The sequence below is a fragment of the Eumetopias jubatus genome, unplaced genomic scaffold (genome assembly GCF_037043125.1).
Source record: "Eumetopias jubatus isolate StellerSeaLion01/CBP00866 unplaced genomic scaffold, mEumJub1_p1.0 scaffold_17, whole genome shotgun sequence".
In the NCBI taxonomy this organism is placed as follows: Eukaryota; Metazoa; Chordata; class Mammalia; order Carnivora; family Otariidae; genus Eumetopias; species Eumetopias jubatus.
Genome location: NW_028274823.1, coordinates 55,984,161 through 56,011,611, shown reverse-complemented (window position 1 = coordinate 56,011,611; position 27,451 = coordinate 55,984,161). Strand labels below are relative to the sequence as shown.

General features: G+C 38.4%; 1 protein-coding gene across 5 annotated transcripts in view; it reads right to left on the bottom strand.

The window, feature by feature from the left end:
- The window catches only part of ASCC1 (activating signal cointegrator 1 complex subunit 1), a 105,188-nt gene that overhangs the window by 49,114 nt on the left and 28,623 nt on the right, over window positions 1-27,451 (bottom strand). For all 5 annotated transcript variants that reach the window (XM_028109590.2, XM_028109592.2, XM_028109591.2 and 2 more), the window contains exons 6-7: window positions 9,520-9,656; window positions 2,359-2,478 (exon numbers count right to left, since the gene is read on the bottom strand). In XM_028109590.2, the coding sequence (XP_027965391.1) occupies window positions 2,359-2,478; window positions 9,520-9,656 (257 nt within the window). The remainder of the gene's footprint in view (window positions 1-2,358; window positions 2,479-9,519; window positions 9,657-27,451) is intronic.

The following is a 27,451-nucleotide window of genomic DNA, read 5'->3' as shown; positions in this document are numbered from 1 at the left end:
TAGATGGCTGTTGGGAGGAAAAGCACTTGTGAGGCTGTCAGAGCTGGAGCTGAACTAGCCTCTTTATCCATGAAGACCATTTGTATCTGAAAGAACGACTGACAAATTAGTTATTCAGACGTGGTTATTTGACAGACATTATCTCAAGAAAGAACTTCAAGGAAAACAGTATTTTTGGCCAATAATAAAATTCAAGCTCTCAAGTGAAAATTAGAATTTTAGAAAATGTGTATCTGCTACCATGAGCTTGACAGCAGCTTCCTAATACTTAAAGACTGTGATAAAATTAGTAGCATAATACATTTTTTTTAAAGATTTTTTTTTTAATTTTTATTCATGAGAGACAGAGAGAGAGAGAGAGAGAGAGAGGCAGAGGGAGAAGCAGGCTCCCAAGGAGCAGGGAGCCCGATGCAGGACTCAATCCCAGGACCCCGGGATCACGATCTGAGCCGAAAGCAGACACTTAACCATCTGAGCCACCCAGGCGCCCTCAATTAATACATTTTTATAATTGCATAGTGAAATTTGTCAACATTTGGAAGATCTGCAAAACTCAGTGAACCAGTATTTTCTAAATGACCAATACAAAACTGTACATAGGTTAAAGATCCAGTCAAAATGCAAAAGAGACCAACGGATTTTAATTTAAGAGTATGAAATGTTCACTGATCTCGTTTCTGATTTCACATTGCAAATGACCTTTTCGAAACTATAACTTGTCAAGTTTTAGTGTAGTACCAAATATCCAGAATTATCCGAAAAGACTATTAAAGTACTCTTCATTTTCCCAAAACCATTTTTGTGTGAGTCCAGATTTTCTTATATACTTCAGTCAAAACAACATAATGCATAGACTGAACACAGAAGCAGTTTTAAGAACCCACCTGTCTTCTATTAAGGAAACTTACAAAAATGTAAAACAATGTCTATCTTCTCACTAAATATTTTTGGTTTGGGAAATAGATTTCTCATGAAAAATATGTTATTTATGTAAACAAAAAAATATATTACTATTTTTAATGAACTATCAAATGTTAAATTTTGCAATCTTAACTTCCAATAAGGTAAATATTAATAACTATAACCCATATAGAAAAAGGCTCTTTGGTGTCCTCAATAATTTTTAAGAAATTAAAGTGATTATGTAAATAAAAAGTTTGAGAACTGCTACCTTATCATTCACTGTTTTTGTTCACAAAACTGAAAAGTAATCTACCCCATACACAGCAGCCGTACAACATGGTGAAGACATTTGGACAGCTACAGTTTACAATACAAAGTAAATGATCCATACCAGATACCAAATTCCAACCTGGTAGAAATGTTTTGGGAACAAAGGACAATGTGCCCCTAATTTCTAAGGCAAGGTCATTAGTATGCTATTTAAGCACATGCCAGGTATCTAAGAAAAGACAAATCTGGTCCAAAACACACACAACGCCTGATTCTGTATCGTCTTTTCCTACCTTCCTCCCAAAATTCACTTCCAATTGAATTGAGATAGGAGATAATTGAGATTATCAATTTGAATTGAGATAAGAGAAACTTTACAAGGGATCCTCTACAAAAGCAAATCAATTTGGGGGCCTGCCTAGAGACTTTGATTTTCTCTAGAGGGTTTCTGGTTCAGTGTGAGCTCTGTTCTAACCTGCCTTAATAAAAAGACCACAAAAACAAACTTCCAATTCAAGTTTGGCTCCTCTGCTCACTGAAGACCTTGACTAGACTACTAAATAGTGTTAACATTGGAAATGGCTCTGGATGTCTAGGCTAGCCTCAGAAATAGCCTGGGTTGCAGAGAATCTCTACAAGTGATCTAAGTGTGATAATAACACTTGTAAAAAACAGTAAACATTTGTTGATGTGTGTTTCAAAACACATGTTTGCATGCGCTAAGCATCGTTCTAAGCATTCATGTAAATTAATTTAATCCTAATAATCTTACAGAGTTACAAAATTAACTTAATCCTAATAATCTTACAGAGTTATCCCCATTTTGTCCTGGTATTCACTAGATCTGCATTATGTCACTTTTCCAACTACCATACTAAAATGCCATCCTTCCTGCCTCCTATAACCCTGAAAAACATGAAGAAAGCTTGTTGAGCTTATAAAACTAGATTGCTATAATCAATATCTACCACCCAAGTAACTCGATCATTATCAGATTAAAATCTGATACTTTTTCCTACAACAAATTCCTCTCTTAAGATATTAGCTTCCTATTTTAAGAAAAGAAAGAATTGACACTCTGTACAATAATAAGGTCTCAAAGAAAAGGAATCAAAACTTGTTGAACTTCTAGGAATACTTTTAGGAACTTCTTGATGAAAGCAAAGAAGCATTCCAGAAACATACCTGTTGGAGCCATCTTTCATATGGACTTTGGCATAAAGAACATCCACCATGCCAGGATCATCGTTCATGTATTCTATGCCTGCCATCTCTACTTCTAGGGGTTTCCCCCCAGAAATGCCACTGCAAAGGAAAAAACATTAGATCTTTATAAATGTTTAAGCTGAGTGCTCGCTTCGGCAGCACATACACTAAAATACTAAGCTGAAAGGGCCATTATATTTTAAACATGGTTATTATACAGTCAAATATTACAAAAATGAAATTGCTGGGTTTTTTTTTTTTACTAACAGTATTATCTAATCATCCTTCTAATTTCAAAATTAACATGTTCTATGCACACCGACTAGAAACACAATTATTTCCAAAGTCACACTATAGTTATCTCAATACCAGTGTATTAGTACTCAGAGGAAAAAAGCCAAGGAATGACAGTTCTGGTTGACAAAGACATTCACTCTGTTGCTCATCTCTTGGGTTTTACTTCATTATTTCTACAACCTGCAAACACCATTTTACTCATCTAACAATGGTGGAGGCATAAAGTAGTATCACATCTTTAACAGCAATTTGGCAATATTTATAAAAAGCCTTCAAGAACAGAAACCCTTTCTTGTGCAAGCAATTCGATTTCTAGGAGCCAAACCTAAGGAAATAATTATGAATTCAGCTACATATCCAATCACAGCTGATAAAGGAAAGCTCTTTACAGAAGAATTCCAACTGATAAATACAGAATTCCAACTGATAAATGCAGAAGTAATGACGAAATTAAAATATCACCATTTTGCAACCCCTGACGAAATAATGGATGAAGACAATGATTAGTGATGGCTACTGAAACTTAACAGCAAAAGATTGGAGAAATATAAAGATCCCTATAGAGGGCTGACCACACCTGAGCCCACTGATCAGGCTTACCACACAACACAAAAAAGAACAGCCAGACAGTACATACTTTCTGATATGATGTAATAGGTTATACTCATACTCATGAAAAATAATTTATGCATAGGGTTTGACTGAGGCATTGTTTGGAGCAACCAAAGATTGGCAACAGATTAAATAAATACTCATTAGGGTTTTAAGAAAAGGTGCACAACAATGTGCATGCCATATATTACTATTTGTGCAAAAGATGGGGTAAGAAATATATATATATGTACTCATATGTGTATACATTTCCTTGTACATAAAATCTCTGGAAGGATACAAAAAACTGCTAAAATTTGTTGCCTTTAGAGAGGAGAGCAGGGTGCTTGGTGGGAATGGCAGTAGGAAGGAAACTCTTCACTGCATATCCTTTGTATCTTTAAAATTTTGAACCATACAAATATATCATCCATTAAAAAGTTAATAAAAATATAGAAGCAAAAGAAGCCAAACACAAGTTTATCTACTGCACATATATGCAAAAGAAGCCAAACACAAAAATGTATATATTGAATGATTTTATTTATATGACATTCAAGAACAAGTTAAATTAATCTATGGAAACAGAAATCAGAACAGTTATTTCTGGAAGAAGTGAATTTACCAGAAAAGGTCATGAGGGAATTTCACAGTGATGACAATGTACTACATCTTGATTTGGATGAAGTTACATGAGTGCATACATTTGTTAAAATTCATCAACTACACTTAAGATCTGTGCATTTTACTATAAGTCAATTACACCTCAAAGAAAAAATACACACATACATATAAAAGAGTGTGAGAGCCTTAATAGTAATTATCTTTAAGTAGTAAGATTAAAAGTGGTATTTTTTTATGTCTGCAACTTTGACTTTTCCAAAACTCGTATGTATTACTTTATTTTAATTGAAGTATAACTGAGATACATTATATTAGTTTCACGTGTGCATGTTATTACTTTTCTGTTACATAAAGCCTCACCATCCTTCTTCTTCCCAGACCCCTTACACAGACTTATACTTCAACCAGAAATGGTCTTGCAGTGCCAAGCTGAAACCCAGTTAAAAATCAGCTCACCACCACAGTCTTCTGCAAGCCCCACGAGGCCAGGAAGTCTATCCATCTTGTCTACTCCTATATCCCCAGCACCTGGCACAGTACCTTCTATAAAATAGGTACTCCATAAATCTCTGTTAAACACTGATCAGATGTTCTACTCTAAAGAGAGAAACTTTTCTGGACAATTTTGAGAAGAATGTGGACACATCCCTATATGTCATTGAAAACCATGTGGTACTACTCAAAGACAAAAGGATATTAGGACCCACCAAAAGGCAATTCTCAAAAAAGCAAAGCAAAAAAGTTCTCTTGATACTGAACCAAGGCCATAGGGAGACCCTTTGTAGCCTAGGAATCTTCGTGGCAAAGATTCTCTTAGCGGCGCCTGGGTGGCTCAGTCAGTTAAGCGTCTGTCTGCCTTCAGCTCAGATCATGATCCCAGAATTATCGAACCCCACACTGGACTCCCTGCTCAGTGGGGAGTCTCCTTCTCCCTCTCCCTCTCCCTCTGCCTCCCCTCCTTCTCAAAGAAATAAAATCTTTTTATTCTTAAAGATTTTATTTATTTATTTGACAGAGAGACACAGCAAGAGAGGGAACACAAGCAGGGGGAGTGGGAGAGGGAGAAGCAGGCTTCCCGCGGAGCGGGGAGCCCGATGTGGGGCTCGATCCCAGGACCCCGGGATCATGACCTGAGCCAAAGGCAGATGCTCAATGACTGAGCCACCCAGGTGCCCTCAAATAAATAAATAAATCTTAAAAAAAAAAAAAAAAAAGGATTCCCTTAAAACTTCAAGACCATATTATTGCACAAGACCAGGATTTCTTTCAGTAAGAAACTAAATAACTATTTTGGACAAATATTCAAGAAAAATTATTGCCTTCATTGTAAATAGCCCTATTACCACCTCTAATAAGTGGGATATTCCAAAATACAAGCCAAGCTCTAAACTACTACCTGAGGCCTGTAGCTTCAACCAACAACACAGTGTATCTCAATCGAAGTAATAGCTAAAGAATTCAATATGAAAGACTGCCATTCAATCCTATCAAAGTGCAGCCAGCCAAACTTACATGAGAAAAACAGTTTAATACTAACTATACATTCCTCTACTGGCTTTAGCTCTAACCCTGCATAACCACACCATTGGTTTAGTTTACCACTAAAATGTTTTTACTGGGGGCGCCTGCGTGGCTCAGTCGTTGAGCATCTGCGTTCAGCTCAGGTCATGATCCCAGGGTCCTGGGATCGAGCCCCGCATCGGGCTCCCTGCTCAGCAGGAAGCCTGCTTCTCCCTCTCACACTCCCCCTGCTTGTGTTCCCTCTCTCGCTGTGTCTCTCTTTGTCAAATAAATAAATAAAATCTTTAAAAATAAATAAATTTAAAAAAATAAAATGTTTTTACTGGATTATGTCTAATGTTATACCCTCAAATTCTAGGGATCTATACAAAAGAGAACCATGTGAACAATGTTTTTTTATCTTCTGTAAAATTCCTGTTGAAGACACTGCTCATCATCATTTTAGGTTAATATTTACATGACAAGTTTTCCTCGGATTGAGAAAGAGCAAAGGATTCTCTCCTAAAAACTTATGTTCCTTTTTATCAGATAAGAACTAATAATAATCGATGTGTTTCTTTCTGGAAGGTAGTTCAAGTATACCAGGGCTTGAAAACTACTAAATTCTATTCCTCAAGTACAATTATAACCTTTCCTTGGTTTTCAGGTAAACATTTTCTCCCATTCCATCTTTATGGTTTCTGAGCTCCACGACTTTAACATTGCTTTTGCATTATGTCCTCACCCTGAACCACCTCAAATCTTTAGAATGAGATGCAGTACCAAGAACAACAAAAAATAAAAACAATGAAACAGATCTAAAGCCTGCCTTACGAGTAGGATCAGAAACTCTTCTTTCTGACCTTCCCTAGGATTTACCAAGAGGGAGAGAAATTCGGTGGTTTGCCTGGTAAATGCTCTTTGTCTAGGACACCAGTGAGCATACTTTTCAACTAAGTGACATCTGAGGCAATGATCAGGAGGCAACATTTGTCCATGGGTATTTTCCTTTTCTGTCCTTGCTCTTGTCCCTTTTTACCTTATTATTTGGTGTTACCTCAGGCCTACAGGGGACACTTAGGTACGAGAAAAGTGATACTGGAATTTAAAAGTACTGCATATTTGTCAGACTATATACTCAGAGCCATTGCACTGTTTGTGCTCTACATTACACAAAGAAAAGTCACAAGGGAGACATTTAGAGCTTCAGCATTTACTGAACACTGAATAATTCATTTGAAATCGATAGAGCTACATGAGCCGTTAGCTTAAGAACTGAAATCAAAGTTCTGTTTCTGGTAGGTAACATTCCTTAAACTCAAAAAACATCCCAAAATTTAAAACAAATATTCAACTACCCATTTCTTTAAAATATCTATATAGCAGCACAGTTTTAATTCAATCTGAGTCTAGCCCCATTTATTTAACACCTCAATTTAAAAAGCCATCTAACTGTAGCCAACTACAGCATGTTATATATTAGTCTGTTCAATTTCAGTGTTTTCCTTTCTTATATTTTAATTTGGAATCTTTACATCATAAAAGGTTCAGATTAGAAAGGCCATTATTTACTCACAGTCTAAGTATACCAAGTACAAAGGCTGAGATCAAAGAGTAAGAATAAGGAAGGGAAAAAAGTTAAATGACACATTTCACTCACCAGGGCTATTACATAAGTGTGTGCATGTGTGTGTTCGCGTGCACAAGTGTGTGTGTGTACATGTACTTTTCTTTAGGAAACATTTTTTCCTTTTACGGAAACAAGGCACTTCTAACCAATCTCAACAGCCAATTCTGATTCTCATTCTAATAAATTAATTTTGCACTATGTACTTTTTAAACAAGTTTACACGGCAGAGGAGGTGGGAGAAGAGGCCTGGAGAGGCTTACGTTACTTGCTGGTTTCAAATCTTTCCAGCTTTTTGAAAAAAGCATCTTCAAAAAAATTTCTGCCTGCACTGCAGATTTCTGGCAGTGTAACTTTGTCCTATTTCAAAAGCTTTGCTGAATTTGAGAAACTACAATTACTGTTTTCATCCTGTCATGTCAAAAATTCTTAGGAACTATTAAGGCTGCTCTTCATTTCCTATGCACACCAACCCTGACATGCTTAAAGGGCTCAGATTTGGCATTTAGTCACAAAAGGCACCAAAAGACATAAAACGGAGGAACTCAGCTAAATCCTCCCATAGCTCAGGATAAAGCTTCAGTGATTAAAAACCTGTGACCTGATTTTCATAGGTAAAAAAACAAATACTTCCCTAAACCAATATTTTATCTACCTTTAAATTTCTTCTTAGCAAGATTATCCTAATGGCAGCCAAGAAAATGCAGCTGCTTTCAGTTACATTTAGCCAAAAAGTGATCTGGAAATAAGGTATCAAGACTAACTCTTAAACCAGGTAACATTGCTCCACTTTGTGAGGTAAAGCATAAAGTTTTATCTTAGGCAAGGAAGTTGTAAATACTTAATTGCAAACACCCAATTATTCTGAATTTTAGGTTAAGATGGAGAGAAACAGTTATGTCCATCAGTGAGCAAAGATCAGGACAAAGAAGTATTCTTTGCAGACTGCAAACCCAATCAGCTTATGATTTTGCTCAAGAAAAATATCTTGCCTTCAAAACAACTGGGAAAGGAGAACTGGCCCACGTATAAGTCATTATGTTACACAGTTTCATACACAACATATACATGAAAAAATTTCTAATCCTTTTACCTTGTCTTTTTTTTTTTAAAGATCTTATTTACTTATTTGACAGAGAGAGACACAACAAGAGAGGGAACACAAGCAGGGGGAGTGGAAGAGGGAGAAGCAGACTTCCCGCCGAGCAGGGAGCCTCATGTGGGGCTCTATCCCAGGAGCCTGGGATCATGACCTGAGCTGAAAGCAGACACCCAACAACTGAGCCACCCAGGCACCCCAATCCTTTTACCTTGTCTTATGCAATGAACTAGGGAACCCATTTCTACAAGGTCATATTAAAATAGCATGAGACCTGAATATTATAACTGAATTAAAAAAAACCACTTCAACTGAGTCGGTTTTCCAATTTCTCTTATTCTTCATCAATCTTAAGAAAAAGAAGCAAAGGGTAGGGAAGGGATGATTCTTTAAAATAAAGCTGTTAGGTCAGATATACATGTAAATTAAAATTTTATAGTAAAAAGAGTAACAACTCTGACCCCAGAAGAGCAATGTTTTTCCTGAGCTAAAACAGACTGCTTAGACAGTTTTTGGCATTCTTAGAAAACTACCTGTACTTAAGAAAGAAAATTAAAGTGCATTTCTTGAAATACAATGAAGACCTTTGTAAGGAATCATGTTATATAATATTTGAGTTACTCTGGTAACAGAATAATGGCTCTCAGAGAGCCTCACATCTTATTCTCTGGAATTTGTAAATATGCTACCCTACATGGCAGACAGACTTTTACAGATGTGATTAAGGTTAAGGACTTTGAGATGGAACGATTATCCTGGATTATCTGGGTGGGCTCAATCAAATCACGAGTCCTTAAAGGCAGTGAACCCTCCCTGCAATGGCCAGAGATAAAGATGGGATAACAGAAGGGTCAGAGAGAAGGAATTCCAGCTTCTATTGCTGAAGACGGAGGAAGGGGGTCACTAGCCAAAGAATGTGGGTGTGGCCTCTAGAAGATGGGCTTTAAAAGCAAGGAAATGAACTCTTTCTTTGAGCCCCGAGAAAGGAACACAACCCTGCTGACACTATGATTTTAGCCCATATCAACTACCCCACAGAACTATAAGATAATAAATTTTCACTGTTCTAAGCCACCAAGCTTGTAGTAATGTGTTCGCCAGCATAAAAAACTAGTACAGTATCCTATACCCTATAATGGGATGTCCTGTTAACAAAATTTGTCAACTGAACTAGTATAATTTAAGGCAGAGTCTTTCCATAAAAATTTGTAAATATATGCTTTAAATCCATTTTAACCCTTTCAGACAATGGTCCAATATTAAGTGTTACAAGTGGGTGAGTCAAAAGACCTTGTTGCCATGTGACAAAAACAAGTTTGCCTAAGTGCAAAAACAAGTCTGTGATACCAAAGAGAAGCCAGTACAAGGTGACCACCCTTCCCCATTCCTGTAGATTACTCACTCAATGAATTCCTCTTTACACTGCTGTAGCATCTCACATGTCTGCTGGATCTCTTGCTCACTCAAAAGCACCAACATTCCAATGGTTAGGTGAAGCTTTTTGGGATTCTGGAAAATGGTGCTATCAACCCCATGATCCTGTTATCAAAGAGAGAAAAACAAAAAACTCAGCCCACATTAAAGTAAATGGCAGGAATAGAATTTAGAGTCCAAAGGTAAGCCCACATATCTATGACCAATTGATTTTCAACCAGATGACAAGACAATTTAATGGAGAAAGAAGAGTCTCCTCAACAAACGGTGCTGGGACAACTGAATAACCACTTGCAAAAGAATGAAACTGGACCCATACCTCATACCATATGCAAAAATTACATCAAAATGGATTAGTGACCTAAATACAAGAGCTAAAACCATAAAACTCTTAGAAGAAAGAGTTTTCTTAGGGGAAAATCTTTATGACCTTGGACTTGGCCATGGATTCTTAGATAGGAATTCAACAGTCTGGGCAACAGAAGACAAAAACAGATAAATGAAACTTCACCTAAATTAAAAACCTTTGTATATCAAATGACACTATTAAGAAAGTAAAAACACAACCTACAGAATGACAGAAATATTTGCAAATCATATATCTGATAAAGGTGTATATCCATAATATATAAAGAACACAACTGCACAACTAGAAAATAAAGAACCCAATTTTTAAAATAGAAAATGAACTCGAGGGGTGCCTGGGTGGCTCAGTCAGTTAAGCATTTGACTCTTGATTCTGGCTCAGGTCATGATCTCAGGGTCATGAGATCGAGTCCCACCTTGGGCTTCACCCTGAGCATGGAGCCTCAAGATTCTCTCTCTCCCTCTGCCTCCCCACACTCAAAAAAGAAAGAAAGAAAGAAAGAAAATGAACTTGAGTAGACATTTTTCCAAAGAAGACATACAAATGGCCAATAAGCACATGAAGATGTTCAACTTCGTTAGTCGTTAGGAGAATGCAAATCGAAACCACAAAAAGGTACCATTTCATATCCACTAGGCTGGCTATAATCAAAAAAGCAGAAAATAACAAATGCTGGCAAGGATATGCTTAATGGGTACAGAATTTCCTTTTGGGGTGATGAAAATGTTTCAGAATAATACACAGCTGGTAGTTGCACAACTCTGTAAATGCACAAAAGGCCACTTTAAAATGGTTAGTTTTGTGTTACATGAAATTTACCTCAATAAAAAAATTTTTTAAAAAAGTAACTGGTAGCCTGAAAGAATGGCATGCCCAAGAGAAACAGAATGCCATCTAAATGTAGGCTCTAAGAATATCTTTTGCTCCTTTATCAACTTTGCTGGCCCAGAGCAACTGGGCCTCTTACACGATTCCCTAAAGAACGATATACTCTATAAAAAACACCATTTCTATCTTAGCAGACACTGCAGGTAAAATATTATGTGTTAAGAATAAATTCTCCCAAGCAGAGAAATGAGTGAAAAATGACTTTGGAGAGATATCCAGACATTGGAGTTGCCATATCAAATACAGTCATCCTTTTTTGTCATTCATTATTCCTTGCACTTTAAAACATTTGTCTCTGGGTAGCAAAAATAGTAAATATATGGGAGCCTCGGTGGCTCAGTTGGTTAAGCAGCTGCCTTTGGTTCAGATCATGATCCCAGAGTCCTGGGATCGAGCCCCGCATTGGGCTCCCTGCTCTGTGGGGAGCCTGCTTGTCTGTGGGGAGCCTGCTTCTCCCTCTCCCTCTGCCTGCTGCTCTGCCTACTTGTGCTCCTTCTCTCTCTCTGTCAAATAAATAAAATCTTTTAAAAAAAAATAGTAAATATACTCATAAATCTCCCTTTTTAAAAAAACTGAATGAAATTCACTTAAAAATTAACCATTTTAAAGTGTACAATTTAGTGGTATTTATTGTATTCACAATATTGTGCAACCATCAGTCCTCCTTAGTTTCAAAACCTTTGCATCCCATAAAAACACTCCATAATCATTAAATAATCATTCCCCATTCCCTATCACTCATCCCCTGGTAACCTCTAATTTGCTTTTTGTCTCTTTGGATTTGCCTATTCTGGATATAGCATATAAAAGGAATCATAGCGGCGGCTGAGTGGCTCAGTTGGTTAAGTGACTGCCTTCGGCTCAGGTCATGATCCTGGAGTCCCGGGATCGAGTCCCACATCGGGCTCCCTGCTCAGCAGGGAGTCTGCTTCTCCCTCTGACCCTCCCCCCTCTCATGCTCTCTCTATCTCATTCTCTCTCTCAAATAAATAAAATAAAATAAAATCTTTTAAAAAAATAAAAAAAATAAAAGGAATCATAAAATATATGACTGCTGTGTCTGGCTTTTTTCACTCAGTATGTATTCAAAGTTCATCCAAACTGTACCATGTATTGGTACTTCATTACTTTTTATGGCTGAATTATATTCCATTGTTTATATATAACATATAACATACAAACTTGTTTATTCATTCATCCCTTAATGGCCATTTGTGTTGTTTCCATCTTATGGCTATTATGAATAATGCTGCTATAACCATTCATGTACAAGTTTCTGTGTTACCATGTTTTCAGTTCTTTTCAGTATAAACCTAAAAGTGGAACAGCTTGGTTAATATAATAATTCTAATGCTGGGTTAATATAGTAATTCTAATGCTTAAATTTTTGAGGAACCACCAAACTGTTTTCCACAACAGCTGAATCATTTTACATTCTTAGCAGCACTGTACAAGGGTTCCTATTTCTCTCCACCTTTGTCAACACTTACTACTTTCCTTTTAAAATTTTATTATAGCCATCCTAGTGGGCATGAAATGGTATTTCATTGTATTTTGATTTGCATTTCCCTGTTGACCTATGATGTTGAATATCTTCTCATGTCCTAGCTGGACACCTCCTCTGGAGAAATGTCTATGCAAATTATTTGCCCATTTTCTATCTTTTTATTGTTGAGTTGTATAAATTCTTTAAATATCCTGACACTAGGGCGCCTGGGTGGCTCAGTTGGTTAAGCGACTGCTTTCGGCTCAGGTCATGATCCTGGAGTCCCGGGATCGAGTCCCACATCAGGCTTCCTGCTCAGCAGGGAGTCTGCTTCTCCCTCTGACCCTCTTCCCTCTCGTGCTCTCTATCTCTCATTCTCTCTCTCTCAAATAAATAAAATCTTTAAAAAATAAAATAAAATAAAAAAATAAATATCCTGATACTAGCCCCATGTCAGATCATGAATCCCTTTTGAAGGAAGTAGGTCTCAAGTTTCATTATATTCATCCTGCAAATGAAGACAAGAAAAAGAGTTGAGAATCTTCTCCTCCAACAAGAGCAAAGCAGGAATTTTATCTCTGAATTGCAAGTTTTGGTCCCATAATCTGATTCTTGGGCTAATAAACCACCCCAAAGGCAGAGAAATATATCTATCAAACACAGATAGCTTACGTTCTGTTCTTGGCTTGCCTAAGACTGCCTAATTTTTGCCTTGGCAACGGGAGTTAATAGATTATTCATTTTCTAAGTGTTAATGGAGCTTGAGCTATTTTTATATCTGATGAAGAGTTTTGTGATTCTACACATCAACCCAAATTGCCTCACTTAATGAAAGTGATTTTAAGGAACAATCAGCTTTAAATGTTTCAAGGAAGGCTAAGTGCAATGTTTATCACCCCAGTTGCTCTAACCCATGACAGAACCTGTCACTTTAGAAAGGCATGCGAAGTGTTAAAAAGTCCCTCAAATGATTCCAATATGCACAACTCCATCCCAAACTACAGTTGAGAATTGCTCCCCTAGTAATAAGAGCTAATATTTTTTTAGTCCTTATTCTGTTCCAGGCATTTCCTATGCACTTTACATAGACAAACAGCCTATGAGGAAAGATGTATTATCCCCATTTTACAGATGAGGAAACTGAGCTGAGGCACAGAGAAATAAAGTCACTTTCCCAAATAACACTGCTAGTAAGGGATGAAGCCAAAATTCAAACCCAAGCAGTCAGGCCACAAGCCTACACTTTTGATCAATATTATATTGCCTCACTAGTAACAGCCGCCTAGAGGAGGATGGAATAAATGTGATCGTCACCCAGAGGCACGTCCTCACACATTTCAACAAAGCTCACACAATAAATGGATCTGATCACTAGATGGAGAATAAAGCAAATCTCATAATTCTCTGAAAAGTGATATTTGCCTTCCCTTGATGTGACACCACAAAAGCATGATCTATAAAAGAAAAAAAAAGGGATGAATTCAACTTGATCAAAATTAAAAACTTGTACTTCAAAAGACTCCATTAAGAAAATGAAAAGACAAGCCACAGAGAAAACTATCTGGGAGAAAAATACTTACAAATCATCTATCTAGTAAATATAAATACATAAAAATTCTTAAAATTCAATAATAAAAAGATATATGATTCCATTTAAAAATGAGCAAAGAACCTGAATAGGCATTTCACCAAAGAAGATATACTAATGACTAAGAAACATGTGAAAAGATGCTCAATATCATTAGTCATCAAGGAAATGCACATCAAAACCAAAAATGAGGGCACCTGGGTGGCTCAGTTGGTTAAGTGACTGCCTTCGGCTCAGGTCATGATCCTGGAGTCCCTGGATCGAGTCCCGCATCGGGCTCCCTGCTCAGCAGGGAGTCTGCTTCTCCCTCTGACCCTCCCCCCTCTCATGTGCTCTCTCTCTCTCTCTCTCTCATTCTTTCTCTCAAATAAATAAATAAATAATCTTTAAAAAAAAAAACAAAAATGAGATATTGCTTCATGCCCCATCAGAATGACTATAATCAAAAAGACAGTAAGGACATGGGGAAACTGAACTGCTCCCACATCGCTGGAGTAAAAGGCCATGACATACAGGACGCATTCTAAAGTGGTTCAGAAAGAAAGAAAAACAAGAGGAAGAATGATAAAACAGAGTAAAATACTAACAATAGGTGAGTATGACTAAAGGGTACTATCCTTAGTCTTACAACCTTTCTGTGAGTTTAAAATTATTAGTATCCTATTGCTGCTATAACAAATTACCACAAATTTAGTGGTTTAAAACAACACAAATTTAGGGCGCCTGGGTGGCTCAGTCGTTAAGCATCTGCCTTCAGCTCATGTCATGATCCCGGGGTCGTGGGATCGAGCCCCGTATCGGGTTCCCTGCTCGGCAGGAAGCCTTCTTCTCCCTCTCTCACTCCCTCTGCTTGTGTTCCTGCTCTCGCTACCTCTCTCTGTCAAATAAATAAAATCTTAAAAAAACACAAAAATCCACAAATTTACTGTCTTACTACCTAGCAAAAGAAAGCTCTAGAGCTTTTCCTTCCTTACCTTATTCTTTGAGAGCCTATCACTTCAGTAAACCTGATTTCACTTGCCAAGAAAACACTGAATACTGGGAAACAACACAGAGAACAAAAAAGAGCAGGAAAAAGAACAGACGGGATACCTTTAAAGGCTACACAATCTGAATTCTTTTGGAGAACCTTGAGTCATAAGCCTTCAGTCTTTAATTGTATTGGAAGTCATATAATTTATACATAATCTTACTGGACAGTCTTTTAATAAATGGAGAAACACCCTGAATTTTAGCAATACCATCTATGAAGAAAGCTTTTTCTTTGACTAAATTATCTAAATTTACTGTGGAACCAAACAATCTTCAAGGCAATGGCATAAATCTCTAGAGCCACAATTTTTCTTTGCTCGGAATATATTATATTCCCACCCACAAGCCTCTTGACTGAAATGAATAAAGACCAACAGCAAATTCTTTACTCCGGGGTTTTAATTACACTGGGCCCAGCTCCAAGTTCACCATTACTCGGAACTAGAACTATTTCACTCCATTAGGTTGGACAACCAGGCTGGTGCCTGAAAATTCAAATGGTGGTGACTTTCCACCCAAAAAGAAGCAGCAAAGGGTGAAATAACAGAATTCCCTAGGGCAGTTTGGTCTAGATGAAGAAAAAAAAAAGAAAGTGTTTCTTCATGGCTAAGTCATCTCTAAGGTGTTTCTTTATTTGTTAAATAAGGTCTCATCCAAGGAGAAAACGATGCACAAGATACCTCCCCAGAAAGCTTGTGTGCAGGCTTAAGCCACAGTTCAGAGTTCCAAGTCGCATCCGAACTCAGCAGTCCCAGGTGCAAAATCTTACCCCTGTCATTCAAACGGCAGCTCCATGATCTACCACTGGCAATTACCACAACCTCACAGGCCCTTCATTGATTGCACTTTTAATCCGGCACTTGGGCTCCACCGGGCCAGAACTGCTATCTATCAGCATGAACAATTAACAAGGAATAGCGAAATCTAAAAATGCCAAACTTGGGGAAAAGGCCAGGAGAGAGAAGTATGGATTAGCCCACCATGGAGCATTCATTCATTCTCTCTGCTTCCTTAAAGCCCCAGGTAGAACTCAATCATCCTCTCCGCACAGATGGGCTGTAACACAGGTGCACCCGCCAGAGCTGTCAGCTAGCAGAAGGGAAGCCTCTGTGCCATTACACAGGAGTTAACGAGAATATCTAGGCATCTAACCCAGACCTGTACCACCCAGAAGCACTCTGACTTGACAGGACATGCTGACAGCCAGAGACAAAACAAAACAAAACCAAAACTTCCTCAAATTATATTCACAATTATCATCTTCTAGGAGCTCCAGGCATAACAAAGGTTTGTGATTTAGCTATAAAAGGCCTTTAAACCGGGAATACAGGGTCTAAGGTTTTAATTCCAACTCTGTTACAAACCAGCTGTAATTAGGCAAGCCATTTCGCTTCTCACGACCTTGGTTTCCTCCTCTGTGACATAAGGGAAATGGCCTAGTTTACCTCCAAGTCAAAGGTCCTATAAATTTTTTACATGCTCCCACAAAACCTATAATTTAAGTATGAAATAGGTATTTGTGAGGGATCCACCAATTCACTTCCTGATCTTCCACACAAAGAAAGAGAGGAAATAAACTTGGGAGCCTTCCCTATGCTCATTATATTTTCTTTCCTTTTTTATGGTCAAATCCCACGAAATCACTTCTGGGCAAGTGACATAAATCTCATTCACATAGGTAACCTATTCGAACAAGGCAGACTGGTGAGAAGAGCATTTGACTTTGCAACCAGACAGGCCTATGTTCAAATTCTAATTCTGCCACCTATCAGCAGGGTGACCCGAAGTGAGTTACTCAATTGTTCAGGAACTTCAATTTCATTATCTATAAAAAGGACATTTCCCTCTAGAAGTTGTTCTGATGATTAAAAGAGACATGTGTGATGCCTCTGGTACAGAGCAGTATGGAATAAATACAGGCTTCCCCAGCTTCCTGCTTCTTACATGACCATGAACCACTCTAAGCAAATACTATCTTTGCTCGCCTTTATAAAGCTCCATCAAGAGCTAAATTAGGCTCTGCTGAGTCATTTCTATTATTCCTTAATGTTCACAAAAGCTGACTTTGAGTCTCTATATGTTATTAATAAAATATCTTAAGTTGAATAAGCTTCAGAAAACAGAGTTTGGATTCTTCTGGCTTATAAATTCTATACAGACATAATTACAGCAAAGTGGAAGTTCTTAAAAACAAAGGACAAATATTCAAACATCAGATTTTACACTGACCAGAAAAAAAGAATGCACTGTCTAAATATCCATACCCATGAAAAAGGAGCAAAGAGCATCTCCCCTTCACTAAAGGATGCATTCCTCTTATCTTTGATGAGAACAAGGAAGAGTTAAACCAACTTTTCTAAAAACTTAACTATTCCTCTGTAAGTTTAGTTGTAAGCACTAACTAACAATCCATCTATCAACCTACATTTATTCCCAAAGACAGACACTGATCACTCGATCATTAGTAATGGGTTAACAGTACACCACCTCCTCAAGCCAAACCCTTAACTTCTTCTGGATGCCATGCTTTCCCTCATTTCCCATACTGTAATCTGTGGTGTTACTACAGAAACAGCTAACACATATACAGCACTAGCTATGTGCCATGCTCCGAACATAGCTTAAACACCTTAATTTATTAACTCACTCTTTGTATCAACAGTAAAGATGAGTACTATTATTATTCCCACCTTAGAGAAGACCTCTGAAATATTTCTGGAGTACATCCCCTCCTGAATACACCACAGATCTAGCCTTTTTTTTTTTTAAGATTTTATTTATTTATTTGAGAGAGAGCGCAGGAGCAGGGGGAGGGAGAAGCAGGCTCCCCACTGGGCAGGGAGCCTGATGAGGGGCTCAATCCCAGGATGCTGGGATCATGACCTGAGCTGAAGGCAGCCACTTAACCGACTAAGCCACCCAGGCATCCCTAGTCTTTATTTTCAACAGACTCTATCTAGTCTCTAACTGCTATCTGCCTCTGGTACCCCACTCCTTAACTCTCAATCCATTCTCCACGCTGCCTTCAGAATTATTTTTCCACAATGCTAAGTTAACCACACGAGTCCATACTTAAATTCTTTACTAGTTCTTGACTATAAGATACACCCAAAATCCGTAACGCATACAAGACCTTTTACCACCTGAATTCCATTCACCTTGCCACTCTCTTCCCTACATTACCCACTCTAGCCTCCAATCTTAACCTCCTCACTCTTTCCTGAACACAGCAGACTAGAACACTGCCATACCTTGCAAGTGCGATCTCCCCCACATAGAATGCTCATCCCCCACTTGCAAACTTGGCACAAGCTTTTGTTCTTCCATTAAGACTGCTCCGGGCGCCTGGGTGGCTCAGTCGTTAAGCATCTGCCTTCGGCTCAGGTCATAATCCCAGGGTCCTGGGATCGAGCCCCGCATTGGGCTCCCTGCTCAGCAGGAAGCCTGCTTCTCCCTCTCCCACTCCCCCTGCTTGTGTTCCCTCTCTCGCTGTGTCTCTCTCTGTCAAATAAATAAATAAAATCTTAAAAAAAAAAGAGACTCTGCTCAAATGTCACCTCCCTTATTTAAGCCTTTTCCAGCCACTGGAGAACCTCTCCTGTGAGTTCCCACTGCAGTAGCTGCTAATGGCACCTCTAATCTCACAGTACTGTAACTGTATTCATAAGAACACTATTTCCCCCTTAGAGTACGATATCCATAAGAGTAGAGTCCATTGTTAGTACATAATACATAGCCTGGCAAATGGCAGACATTTAATAGTGAATGAATGAATAAAACATAAACATTTGTTAATAACAATGGTCTCCATCTAAATGGTGCAATATATGAATCTTGTAAACATTTCTTACTTTCCTAACCAAAAGCAGAACTCAGGAATTTACAACTTTTCTTACAACCAAAGACAACTATTCCATCTCCATCCTAAATTAATTCATAAGATAATTACAAATCCCACAACTCCCTTATATATGAAGAATCCTAAGTTATACACCAAAGGTTTTACATATAAATTTTCTTCTTCAGTGAATAATACTAAATGGAAAAATAATCCCAACTGGGGAGGAGCGGAAACCCAGATCCATTAGTCATTTCTGCCCACTACAATGTGAGCAGAATTATGTAGTTTCTGGAGCTATAACCTATTCAGGTTCTCCAGGCAGCCTGAGCAATCCCCTATTGCTATAAGCCCTCAGAATGCTCCAAACACAGTTTTGAATTACTGTTTTTCATTACCGATGTGCTTTCTACTGGACCCTGCTGTGAGATAAAATGGAATTATAGCAGCATTACCAGCTATAGAATGACTGAGAGATATACAGGGTTTTAATATACTTCTTGAACTCACAGGCAGTGAGACATCTTTGGATCTTAATGTAAGAGAGAAAAGAGTGGAAAAAATAAGGCGCAGTTAGTTTATCTGCAGATCACAAAGATGGAAAATACCTTTCCAATGTCAGTGAGCAGCTAAATCCTACATTACATACTCGGACTTAGAGAGCTGAAGCACAGGGATCATAGTGATAATGTCTGGAGTGAAATGACATTTCTTATAAAACTAATCAGCACAAAGGAAGGTGATTTCAGAAAACGCTCTTCTAAAAGGTAAATTCACAACTTCCTTGGAGAGTCAAGGGTGAGGTCAAGGACAAGCATGCTACCAAATAAAGAGAGAAAAGAGGCCAACTATTTTAAAGGAATAAAAGAAAAGTTCAAGGACGGGTGCGGGAAAGATAGGATGTGACCTGGGAGTAGAAAGGTCATCTGCTGTATCAAAAATGTGACCTTCACAACAATGTTTAAAAATGAAAATTAGGGGCGCCTGGGTGGCTTAGACGGTTAAGCATTTGTCTTCAGCTTAGGTCATGATCCTAGAGTCCTGGGATCGAGCCCCGTGTCGTCAGGCCCCCTGCTCAGCAGAGTCTGCTTCTCCCTCTGCCCCTCACCCCACTAGTGCTCGCTCGCTCTCTCTCTCTCACACTCTCTCAAATAAATAAAATCTTTAAAAAATAAACAAATAAAAATGAAAATTAAGGGGGGTGCGTGTGTGGCTCAGTTAAGTGTCAAACTTTTTTTAAGATTTTATTTATTTATTTGAGAGAGAGAGAAAGCCCATGAGAGAGAGAGAGAGAGCACGAGCTAGGGGAGCGGCAGAGAGAGAGAAAGAGAGAAGCAGACTCCCCACTGACCAGGGAGCCCAATGTGGGGTTCAATCCCAGAGCCCTGGGATCATGACCTAAGGCAAAGGCAGACACTTAACCGACTGAGCCACCCAGGTGCCCCTAAGCATCTGACTCTTGATTTGGGCTCAGGTCATCTCAGGGTTGTGAGATGGAGCCCTGGATCGGGCTCTACCCTCAGCAGGAAGATTGCTTGGGATTCTCATTCTCCCTCTCCCTTTGCCCCTCCCCCGTCTGCACGTGTGCAGACACTCTCTAATAAATAAATCTTTTTAAAAAAATGAAAATTAAGGGGCACCTCGGTGGCACAGTCAGTTAAGCATCCAACTCTCAGTTTTGGCTCAGGTTGTGATCTCGAGTGGTGGGATGGAGCCCTGTGTTGGGCTCCACGCTCAGCATGGAGTCTGCCTGGGTTCTCTCTCCCCTCTCTCTCTGCCTCCAGCCCCCTGCTCTCTCTCTCTCTCAAATAAACAAATAAAATCTTCTAAATATCTGTGGTAGGCAGAATTCTAAAAATAACCTTCAATGATCCTCACCCTCATATAATCCCTTCTCCTTTACAATATTACAAATTATAATGGGGTAGAACCTGTGAATGTAATGAGACATCACTGCTATAATTATACTATGTTACATGGCACAGTTGCCCTTAAGATAGGGAGATTATCGCAAATGAGCCTGATCTATACATATGAGCTCTTTAAAAAAGCAGTTTTCTCCGGCTGATGGCAGAAGTCAGAGATTTGAAGCATAAAAGAAATTTAATAGAAGCTAGAGGGGATACATTTCAAGGAAATGGGGACTTCAGGCCTACAGCCACAAGGAACTGAATTCTGCCAATAATCTAAATGAACTTGGAAGCAGACTCTTCCCCAGGGCCTACAGATAAAAGACCATTTTGGCCAACACTTTGATCTCAGTCTGTGAGACCCTAAGCAAGGAACCCAACTGAGCCCACCAAGTTTTCTAACCTACAGAACTACCAGTACTGTGAGATGATAAATGGATATTGTTTTAAGCTATCAAGATCGAGGTAATTTACAATGCAGCAACAGAAAACTAATATAATAGGGTAGGGTACAAATGTAAACTAACAAATTAATATTTCAATAGTACCTTTCATCCCAGAGATCCCTAAAGAGCTTGATATGTTTGACATAGGCCATACAGGAGGATAAATACATCTTTTAAAAATAATATTATTTATGGGGGGGGAGAGGGGCATCTGGCTGGCTCAAATGATGGAGCATGTAATTCTTGATCTCAGGGTCATGAGTTCGATCCCCACGTTGGGCATGGAGCCTACTTAAAAAATAAAATAAAATAAAATCTTTAAAAATATTATTTAATATTTAACAATTTAATATTAATGAATTGTTTTAAGAAGATAAAGAGTCTCACTTCCTTCAGTCTTGACTCAGGACTAAAGATGGACATCCCTAATGAACAAAAGTCCTTCTTAGATAGTATCTGATCCATATGATATCTTCTTTTTAACAATTAGGGAATAAGATAAGATTTGGAGTTGAAAAAACCCAAGCACAACAGGGAAGGCTTTGCTGTTCTTTTTTTAAATCTTCAAATACTGTGCAAATTACTACCTAATTTTAGTAAAGGCAGGTCCCAATGAAACACTTGCTGGGGGTGCCTGGCTGGCTTAGTCAATACAGCATGCAACTCTTGATCTCAGGGTTGTAGGTTTGAGGCCCATGTTGAGTGTAGAGATTACTTAAAATCTTAGGGGTGCCTGGATGGCTCAGTCATTAAGCATCTGCCTTCGGCTCAGGTCATGATTGCAGGGTCCTGGGATCGAGCCCCGCATCGGGCTCCCTGCTCAGTGGAGAGTCTGTTTCTCCCTCTCTCTCTGCCTGCCACTCCCACTGCTTGTGCTCTCTCTTTATCAAATAAATAAATAAAAATCTTTAAAAAATAAGTAAAACCTTAAAAAAAACACTTGTTGAAAGACAGGTGAAACTGGTTAACAAACAACCATCAAAATATCTTCAATTTCTTTTTTTTTTTTAATATATACATTTTTAAAGTAATCTCTATGCCCAACATGGGACTCGAACTCATGACCCTGAGATCAAGAGTTGCACATTCCACCAACTGAACCAGCCAGGCATCCCCCAAAATCTTCAATTTCAACAGGATTCTTTTCCATTCAAATAATTTCCCACAGTGACTACCACGACTAACCTCATATATTTGTTATATTAGATTGTATGAATTAGAGCAGTTACTAGGTCATAAACAAAGTTGTATCATCCACTCTACCTAGCACAGTCGCACCCACTAACTGTAGTACCTTGGGCAAGTTACCCTCCCTAAATTTCCATTTCTTCATCAGGAAAATGGAATATTAATACCTACCACATAGGGATGGACTGAAGACTAAACAAAATAAACACATGAAGCACTCAGACCACCGTCTAGCACAATGCAAGAGCTCAACAAGTACTTGCTACTTTACATATCACTCAATGTTGAATAAGTGAATAAAAATAGGTAGGTAGGTAAACCTAGCCTTATTTACAATATTACAAATTATAAGAAGCACTGTTCATAATGGCCCAAAAGTGGAAACAACCCAAATGTTCATCAAGTGATTAATGTGTAAACAAAATGTGGTATATCCATACAATGGAATATTATTCAGCCATAAAAAGAAGTGAAGTAGTGTTACATGATGAACCCTGGATAAACCTTGAAAACACTGTAAGTGAAAGATGGCAAAGACAAAAGGCTACATATAATATGATTCCATTTACAATATTCAAAATAGGCAAATCCACTGTGAAAGTAAATGAGTGGTTGTCAGGGGTTGAGGAAAGGGGGCAATGGGGAGTAACAGCTTAGTGGGTATGGGGTTTACTTTTGGGGGCAATGGAAATATTCTAGAATTAGATAAGAGCAATGGTTGTACAATGTAGTGAATATACTAAATTATCACTATACACTTTAAAAATGGGAATTTTATGTTATATAAATTATACCTCAATTTAAAAATATATGAGAATATCTCCTTTTGCCCATGGAAAATTAGCTCCTATAGCAGTTGTCCTCCTATCAATAACTAGAAAACTAGGTAAGATATATAAAACAAATGTTTCTAGACATTAGATAAACAGATGGTCCTGAACAGTGATCCTTAAGTTAGGAGGAAAAAGCAAACCGAGCCCCATCCTGGCTTTCTGAATGGAGACAATTTCCAGATGGTGGCACAGAGTGGGGAACCCACAGCCCAGTGATCCTAGTGAGTTTAGGTGACAAAAAGTGGAATTCAGGAATGAATGCCAAGGCAAATAAAATCTGCAGGGTCAAGCACTAAAGAGGAGGAAGCTAAGTAAAAAAAGGGGGGAAGGGACTCAAGAAATCTGCATAAAGTCTCTTTGAGACTTTGGCTGAACAACAATCTGCACATGTAGAGGGTGAAATACACAAACCAGGTAAGAAACAGCAGGTAAACACTCAAGTTCTCACCAGCCAGAGTGGAGAGACCATTCTTGAACACAGAGCAATGAACAGAAATACCAGAAAGGATACACCTTAGTAGTGAAGCTAAATTTTACCTACAGCAAAAAATACTCTACATCTGTCCTTAGGGGGCTTAAAAACAACCTTTGGAATGATTATGCTGATCCACAAATAACTGTCTTCCAGGACAACTTTTTAAAACTCTCTAAGGAGAAAAAAATTTGCTCTCAATGAAGTAAATTCACAATATTCAGCATCCAGTGAAAAATTACCATACATGCAAGACACAGAAAAATGTGACCCATAAGTACGTAAAAAATCAAACTACAGAAATAGAACGCTATCACACTAGTGAAATTAGCAGACACTTAGCTTAAAAGAGCTATTATAAATTTGCTCAATATTTTAAGGAAAACATAGAGATACTAAGGAGACAAAAGGGTGATGTAAAAAAAAAATAAATAAATAGAACTTCGAGAGATAAAAAATAAGAGCAAAAATGAAAATTCCATTGAATGGGATTAACAACAGATAGCAACTTAAAAAAAAAGAAATCAGTGAACTTAAAGATATAACTACAGAAACTACCCAAAGTAAAGCAGACAGAAAAAAAAAAGTATGGAAGCAAAATGAACAGAACTTCAGCAACCTGTGTACAGTATCAACTGGTCTAATATATGTGTAGAGTTCCAGGAGAAGAGAAAAATAAATAATAATGCCTGAAAATTATCCAAACTTGGAGCAACATCAGCAAAATGGCTGACTAATAAAATCAAGGCCCTCATTCCCCCATAGAAATACCAAATAAACAACACTCAAACCAAAGTAGCTTTGGGGGAACTCTAAAAACTAGTTAAGAAGCTGTAACAACCAAGCAAATGCCTAACCTTAACCAAGAGAAGCTGCTCAAAACAGTTTTCAAGATTTCTCTCTATCTGTTGCCTGACCCCTTCCCCAAAGCAGCACAACAGGTCAGGAGGAAGCCACTCAATTTCCACTTCTTCACGAGGGCTGAAGAGAGTGAAAGTAGCTTACAGTGTTCTGGCTTATTAGGAGGCTGCTGTAGGAACTGGTTTCTGTCTTGCCTGACTTGGAGCACTGCTGGGAACAGTGGCATAGTCTGGATATCAGGTTGGAGGCCACCACAAGTAATGTGAGTTCTTGCTCATGAAGCAAGAGAGCTGCAGGGGAAGGCAGACTTATATGTATGTGGCGGCAAGAGACTATGGGCAGAGAAATAGAACAGCTAAGGCTCCAAAAGGAAGCAAGAGTGAGATCGTAGAGAAATTAAAGCCCTCAAAAGCAGCCATATATAGGGCTTGGCACACACACAGGCCAAGGAAGACACCTCCCCAGAAAAAGTTTGACAGGACCCTTAACCAAACGTGAGACAATTTAAGCAGCCAAATAATTAAGCACAATAGTAAATTATAAGCACTTGGAAAAAATTTAAATTCATTAAACCATACCAATAATAAATAAAAGTAAAGGGAGAGGGGTACCTGGGTGGCTCAGTCAGTTAAGCATCCGACTCTTGACTTCGGCTCAGGTCATGATCTCAGGGTTGCGAGATCAAGCCCCAAGTTGGAGCCTGTTTAGGATTCTCTTCTCTCCCAATCCTTCTGCCCTTCCCCCCCTTTCTCTCTGTGCCCCCCAAAAAAGGAAAGGGAGAAGTAAGGTCTCCTGCTTACATGAGAATGTGGAAAGCTGAATACCAAATGTGGAGCAAGTGCTAGAGTTGGAAAATGACCATTTTGCAACCAACATGGTAAAGACTGGATCAAGTAAGAATCATCAATGGCTGCTAGGTCTGGGGGAAATGTTGATGACGAGCAGGATATCTGCATGATCTTAGAATATCTCCCTGCAGACTTTTTATTAGTTGCAAGATATAAAATAATTATACTTAGGAGAAATCGGGCAACATCTTGACTGAATGTAACAACACTTAGGAAAAACAGATCAACATTTTATGCCCCAGATGTGATATACTCATAAGGACACAATATCATCTACGCAATACTCTGAGAAAGTATAACGTCAAGCTAACCACAAACATAAGACAAATGCAAAAAGGAATGCTCTGTTTTTAAAAGAACGTTGGAAGGGACTGTATTCTTCAAGTATGTCAATAACATAAAAGTCATGGGAGGGCACCTGGGTGGCTCAGACTTAGGTTAAGTGTCTGCCTTCAGCTCAGGTCTTGATCCCAGAGTCCTGGGATCGAGCCCTGCATTGGGCTCCCTGCTGAGGAGGGAGCCTGCTTGTCCCTCTGCCTCTGCTTCCCCTGCTTGTGTTCTCTCTGTCAAAGAAAAAAACAAAAAACCATAAAAGTCAAAAAGGCTATGAAAAGTTCAGCTAAAAGAAGTTAAACATAAAAATTAAATGCAATTCCTGACTTTACCCTGGAACTTGGATTGGAAATGTTATAAGGGATAGGTCACATAGCATTAGAGCATATCGGTATTTTTTATACGATTTCTTTTTATAATTTTTGTAAATTTTAAATTATTTCCAACTAAAAAAAAAAAAGCAGCCAAACATCTTACACACAGAAAAACAAAGAATTACAACAGATTCCTTATCAGAATCTATGTAAACCAGAAGACTATGGAATATCTTTATGACGCTGAGAAAAAAACTTATCAACTTAGAATCCTATAACCAGTAAAAATAACCTTTCAAAAAAGAAAATGAACTAAGTATTTTTTCAGACAAATAAGAGCTGAGAGAAAGTGTTTCTAAAAGACCCGAATTATAAGAAATCTTACAGGAAGTTGTTTACTTAGAGAAGCAAAATTAATGACAATGAGACAAAGGACAGAAGGGAAAAAACAGATGATATATAGTAAGGTTCTTCATTATACATAAAGTAGTACGATATTATTTGGAGATGATGAATTAAGGACATATATTGTAAACCTTACAGCATTTACTTAAAAAATAAACAGGTGTAGCTAATAAGCCAACAGTGCTGATAAAATTAACATTTTTAAATACCTGGGGCTCCTGGATGGCTCAGTCAGAAGAGCCTGAAATTCTTGATCTCAGGGTCATGTGTCTGAGCCCCACACTGAGTGCAGATTACTAAAAAATAAATAAACTTTAAAAGAAAAAAAGTAGCTAAAAAAATATGTATATATATAAATAAAATAAAAATTTTCAACACCCTCAATCCAAAAATGGTAGGAAAAAAAATGACCAATGAAAAGGTGGAACAAAAAAAATTGCAAAATGGTAGATTTAAACCCACCCATATCTATAATTACATTAAAAGTAAACGGTCCAAGGGCACCTGGGTGGCTCAGTCATTAAGCTTCTGCCTTCGGCTCGGGTCATGATCCCAGGGTCCTGGGATCAAGCCCCGAATTGGGCTCCCTGCTCAGTGGGAAGCCTGCTTCTCCCTCTCCCACTCCCCCTGCTTATGTTCCCTCTCTCGCTGTGTCTCTCTGTGTCAAATAAATAAACTCTTACAAAAAAAGTAAACGGTCTAATCATTCTAGTTAATGATTAGGCAAAGATTTAAAACACAAAAACAATTCTAACCATATGCTGCCTTTAAGAAAACTATTTTTAAGGGACGCCTGGGTGGCTCAGTTGTTAAGTGTCTGCCTTTGGCTCAGGTCATAATCCCAGGGTATTGGGATCGAGCCCCGAGTCAGGCTCCCTACTCATGGGGAGCCTGCTGCTCCCTCTCCTTCCCACTTGTGCTCTCTCTCACTTTCTCTCTCTCAAATACTTTTTAAAAAACTATTTTTAATATAAAAATAAAATATGCAGGGCACTTGGGTGGCTCAGGCGGTTAAGCGACTGCCTTTCGCTGGGGTCAGGGTCCTGGGATCAAGCCCCACAACAGGCTCCCTGTTCGGCAGGGGACCTGCT